The following is a 4,766-nucleotide window of genomic DNA, read 5'->3' as shown; positions in this document are numbered from 1 at the left end:
TGTGCGGGAGATTCACCAAACGCGTCACCCAGGAGCTGAAGGACAGGTAGACCCCGCCCGTGGCGGGCTCTGGACACGCCCACAGCAGGAACCCCGCCCCTCAAAGACCCTCCCGGAACGCTCAAAGTGGATGCCGACCACTCTCTTACTTGCCCCGCCCACTGCCATTTTTCTTCGCTTTCCCTTGCTGTGGATGGGGTGCCAGTTTGGGGGCTCGGAGGCAAAGGCGTGAGGGAGCCCAACGTGTAAGTGTAGAAGGAAAAAAAAAAAAAAGTAAGTTGTCACATGACCTGCCTCGACAGCGTGCCGCAGTGACTCCACCCCATTCCAGAAATGTGCGACGTGTGTTTGATTCATTGCCGTGGGACTGCTCGGCCTGCGGGGGCCAAGCAAATGCCTCCGCCCCCTCCCCTCACGGCCCCATTCCTCTTCTTAACTTGGCTTTTGTTTTGCTTTAAGGTACTGCGGGCACGAAGGTCACGGATGGACGCCCCGGTGCGCCTCTTTTAGTTCCACATCACACCCGTGTCGCGAACGCAGCAGCACGCCAGGCGGCCATTTCTGTGACGTCATCATAGTGCCACACTGTCACCGCACCGTCCGTGACGCTTCAGGACATCGCTGTCAAGAGACAACCTCTTTTTCGTCAATGGACGCTACAGTTTCTTGTTGCTTTCAAGCTTAGCTTGTAGCAGACGTGTGCACATTTCAGCACGACGTCTTTGATCCACTGGTGAAAGGACACTTGGATTCGCTCCTCTTGCATCTTGCAGGAGAGTGGTTAAGATTGCACGATTGTCTGTGTCTAATGTGGTGTCTTGTCCTATTTTGTCATTTTATGTTAACTTTTCTTTTGATGGCAACGCAGGCATTTTCGTTTGTCCTCTCGCCTGCAAACCGAAAACGGGTTTGGTGTTTTGGAGCAATGGGCGCTTGCTCCGCGTGACAAGCGGCGAAGTGAAAGTTTCCAAGGCTTTGTTTTTGTCGACCGTCAAGAGAAAACAATCCACGCCTTGTTGTCTCTTGACACATTTTATTGCTTTTGTTGAGCAAGGAAAAGAGAGTGGCACACCAGATACGTCTCGTGTCATCGCCGGCTGCTGACAAAGCCTCCATTGAGAGCAAAATGTTTAAAGAGCAAACAATTCGGTGTTGGGCAAAATCGGATTCGTACAAATTGGAGCGAAGCTTCGTCATCCTTTCATGCTTTTGGGATGACATAACCGTTTTTCGAGACTTTTTGGAAAGACTCAGCTCATACTGCCGAGTTTCTTCAGTTCTTCACATTTGAGAAATCGCATCTGCAATCATGCAAATTTTCTTATTTCGTCCTCATTGCTGCAACAGAATTTTTGCGAGTGATCCTTTTCTTGAGGTGACTTTTTTTTTTAAATCTTCATCTGCTCTCCATCCCAAATTTGGTCATTGCGTCTCTTTTTAACGCCGCGCGTTGTTCCTCGGCGTTTTTGTACATTTTGTCAAATTGCGATGACGAGCGTGGGGGCTGAGACCGGCCAAGTCTCAAGCGGGGGCCCGCGTCCCAAGTAAGCGAAGGGGGATTTGCGAGAGGGCAGGAGAGTCGCCTTCACCCTCGTGCGCGCGATCGTCGCTTTCTAATTCGAGATTATGGCCTTGATACGCCGGAAGACAGGATAGTTCCCCGGAACGCAGGTGCCTCCAGCGAAGTCATCCAGTTCCAGAGAAGTCACGTAGGCTCCTCCAAAGTTGTGAGTCACGACGTGCTGGGCCTGGATGGGGAGGCAAAAAAAAACGGTTCACATCTGAAGGAGGGCCGCAAGAATTTTGCTTGATTATTTGACATACCTTGTCGTCGATGGTCAGATCGCTGTCGATGACAACCGTGGGCGGAAGCAACGGGGCAACGCAGACCTGAAAGATGGACTCAGTTTGCCGTGGTGCCGTCTCATTGCCTTGAATGCTCCGCGGTCTCGGATTGTACCTGGTATTTGGCCCAGATCTTTGGATTGGCGTTGTTGGTGTCAAAACCGTACACGGCGATTCCCATGTTCAGCTTTGCTTTTGGTGCTTCCTTTGCTACCCACTCATCCATTCCTGCATCCTAAAATGAAGGGAAAGCCTTAATGGGCAAGAGGACGAAAATCGGAAGGCTTGCGCCAACTCTGAGTTGCCACTGGCACCATGAGACACGAGTGGAATTTGTTCCCCGACACCAAGCACTTCATGTGTTTGTTTTTGAATGAGGGAAAGCTTGCGCTCCACGAGTAAACTCCTGCTATTTGAGGGAATAAAAAAACGGTCTGGCGTTGGGCTGAATCCTCGCGCCTCCCAAATCCTCCTCCTCCTTTTTCAGTTTGTTCAACCTTTGGCGTTACCTAGTTGAAGTGAGTCAACTCTTTCGATGGGCAATCACTTGGAAGAACAACGACCGGTCATGCGCACTAACAACTCGTTTCACTCTGTGACCAAATCAGACGTTCGCGCCGGCGAATGAGCTGAGAATGAACCGTTGCGTGAATTCCCTGACAGATTGCTTTTCGCCTGCTGAATCCATTCAAGGCGGAGAAAGTGCGAGCAGAGCCCAAACGGGCAAGGCAAAACCTGATCCAAATATCTCAAGGGTCTTTGCGGGCTGCGCTTTGCCTGTTCCCTGCTATCATGAATTTTTGAGGGAATAAAAAAACGGTCTGGCGTTGGGCTGAATCCTCGCGCCTCCCAAATCCTCCTCCTCCTTTTTCAGTTTGTTCAACCTTTGGCGTTACCTAGTTGAAGTGAGTCAACTCTTTCGATGGGCAATCACTTGGAAGAACAACGACCGGTCATGCGCACTAACAACTCGTTTCACTCTGTGACCAAATCAGACGTTCGCGCCGGCGAATGAGCTGAGAATGAACCGTTGCGTGAATTCCCTGACAGATTGCTTTTCGCCTGCTGAATCCATTCAAGGCGGAGAAAGTGCGAGCAGAGCCCAAACTCTGTGTGGAGGCCAGCCCGACTTCTTGACCTCGAACCCCAGCTCGGGGGCTCCTGTCGCGTTCGCTGCCCCCGCAGCGAGTTTCTGTTGTTGGGGATCGAAGGCCTTTTACCGACGGGACAGCGGCCCTCGCATCCGTCCCATGTTTCTCTCCGCCAAACTTTCCTTCGGCCGTTGGTTGACAAATCCCATTGGAGCCGATACTTCCACAGTGGGTCTCGCTTACCGCTAAGGGGAATTGGCCGGAAGTAGAAGTTCGGTCAAGATCAGCGGTCATCACGTTGAAGAAGTTGACGATCCTGGGCAAACGTACACGCACGGCAGTTATCGCCCATCGTAGCGTCAACGCGGCAAAGCTACCGAATGAGATTTGTGCTTACTCGGCAAGCTCTGAGACCTCGTAACTGTCATCGATGACAGAACTCTCACCGGATACGCTCGCGGTGAGCAGTCGCTCGCCCAGCTCGTCTTCCAGCTCGTCTTCCAGCTCTTCTTTCAGCTCCTGCTCAGCAAAAACGCCACCATCAAGCTTTTGGCAAACAGTCGGCAAATTTGCTCCCCGTTTCGAAGGGGACAATGTCCAAGATCAGACCTGCATGAGAGCTGTGAATCCTATCTTGTTTTGGTTATTTTCTTGGCTTTGCGACCACAAAATGTTGACGCCATCGAAGCCAGCAGCATCCACGACGGTGATTACAGATGTGATAAAAATGGCCCTGTTTGCAGGTGTGAATCTGGTAGATGAGAGCAAAAGCAAGTTCTTGACACAAACACCCACAAAAAAAAAAAAACACTTCCACTGCTTCCAATTGAGAATTCTTAGCAAGTGCTGTGCTGCCTTGAGATATGAGTCCAGTGTGCCCCCACCCCACCTCGTCCCTCCCCCCCCAAAAAAACAAACATTTCATGAGGTAAAGAGGACTTGCTTTTCCATGCTTTTAAATCCCAATTAAAAGCTATTGGTTTTTTTTTGTTTGTTTTTTTTTCCCCACTACCTTCAATTCAGGACTTTTTGTCATTGTAAATAATTTCACTCAACGGTCTTAATGAGTAAGTACTTTTTATGTCTGGAAACGTTTTGGCTGTCAAAGTGCTCTATCGGTGGTCCATTCTTTTGGTCGTTCAAATCGGCCGTTTGAGTCTTTGCTTTGTGTCTTCCGTTGTTACTTTGAGGTGTCCTAATTTCGCTTCTGCGAAGCACGTTGAGTTGCCTTGCGTACGACACGTGCTCAAAAAGAATAGACGTTGTGCAGCAAAATTAATCAACGCCTTGTCAAGCGTTGAACAGTTTGTACGTCGTGATTCGATGCGGTGGTCCGTCCCTGTGCTGCCCCTTCTGGTGTGCCCGCCTTGGTCACCAGGGGGCAGTATAACAATATAACAATAGACTTGTTCTATCGCTGCTCACGAAGTTGCCTTAACACGAGTCTCTTTGTGCCGAGGATGGATCAACAAATGCTTCGAAAGATTTGCCTGACAGCCTTTAACGATGAGCGTTTCTGTGGGGTTTTGCATGCTTCATTAGCATGAAGCGAAGTGGGCCGCAATCTGCTCGGTGTGTTTTGTGACTCACATAGCGCTGCTAGTCTGGGTCAGATCGACTTCCAAAAGGGTTTTCGCGGTTGCGCTGCAATTGGAACAAAGACGTTTCCTTGTTATTGTTCGACGGATTCAACAACATCGCAAAAAGTGCCCCAAACCTGACCTCGGAAATGCCAAATTGAAGTTGTGATGATCCTGAATTGGCCCCCCGCTTGAGGGAATCTGCATTACTGCACTTGGCTGGACAGATTTGAAGACGATGTGGGTGCAC

At 50.1% G+C, this 4,766-nt stretch overlaps 1 protein-coding gene and 1 long non-coding RNA gene across 2 annotated transcripts; both read right to left on the bottom strand.

Annotated features, from left to right (window-relative positions):
* Positions 1 to 1,018: 1,018 nt before the first annotated feature.
* Positions 1,019 to 3,444, bottom strand: LOC109506867 (acidic mammalian chitinase-like). Its single transcript, XM_019855879.1, has 5 exons — positions 3,334 to 3,444; positions 3,180 to 3,252; positions 1,961 to 2,080; positions 1,825 to 1,890; positions 1,019 to 1,748 (listed from the first exon to the last, which is right to left on the bottom strand). The coding sequence occupies exons 2-5, from the start codon at positions 3,228 to 3,230 to the stop codon at positions 1,614 to 1,616; spliced, it is 372 nt and encodes a 123-aa protein (XP_019711438.1). The 5' UTR covers positions 3,231 to 3,252; positions 3,334 to 3,444; the 3' UTR covers positions 1,019 to 1,613.
* Positions 3,445 to 3,513: 69 nt separating this feature from the next.
* On the bottom strand, positions 3,514 to 4,760 carry LOC109506868 (uncharacterized). The gene is made up of 3 exons (XR_002166366.1): positions 4,659 to 4,760; positions 4,527 to 4,580; positions 3,514 to 3,687 (listed from the first exon to the last, which is right to left on the bottom strand). It is a non-coding gene; the product is annotated as an uncharacterized LOC109506868 (long non-coding RNA).
* Between the last annotated feature and the right edge of the window lie 6 nt (positions 4,761 to 4,766).

Source organism: Hippocampus comes, unplaced genomic scaffold (genome assembly GCF_001891065.2).
Source record: "Hippocampus comes isolate QL1 unplaced genomic scaffold, H_comes_QL1_v1.1 scaffold1149, whole genome shotgun sequence".
Taxonomy (NCBI): domain Eukaryota; kingdom Metazoa; phylum Chordata; class Actinopteri; order Syngnathiformes; family Syngnathidae; genus Hippocampus; species Hippocampus comes.
Note: the sequence above shows the minus strand (reverse complement) of the source record. Positions and strands in the feature narration are given on the sequence as shown.

What these genes read in the sequence shown, in the direction of transcription:
- LOC109506867 (XM_019855879.1), bottom strand. Translation starts at nt 3,230, where the DNA reads ATGACCGCTGATCTTGACCGAACTTCTACTTCCGGCCAATTCCCCTTA. An exon ending in AGATCTGGGCCAAATACCAG is followed by an intron (nt 1,891 to 1,960) that starts GTACAATCCGAG and finishes TCCATCTTTCAG; the next exon opens with GTCTGCGTTGCCCCGTTGCT. An exon ending in ATCTGACCATCGACGACAAG is followed by an intron (nt 1,749 to 1,824) that starts GTATGTCAAATA and finishes CTCCCCATCCAG; the next exon opens with GCCCAGCACGTCGTGACTCA.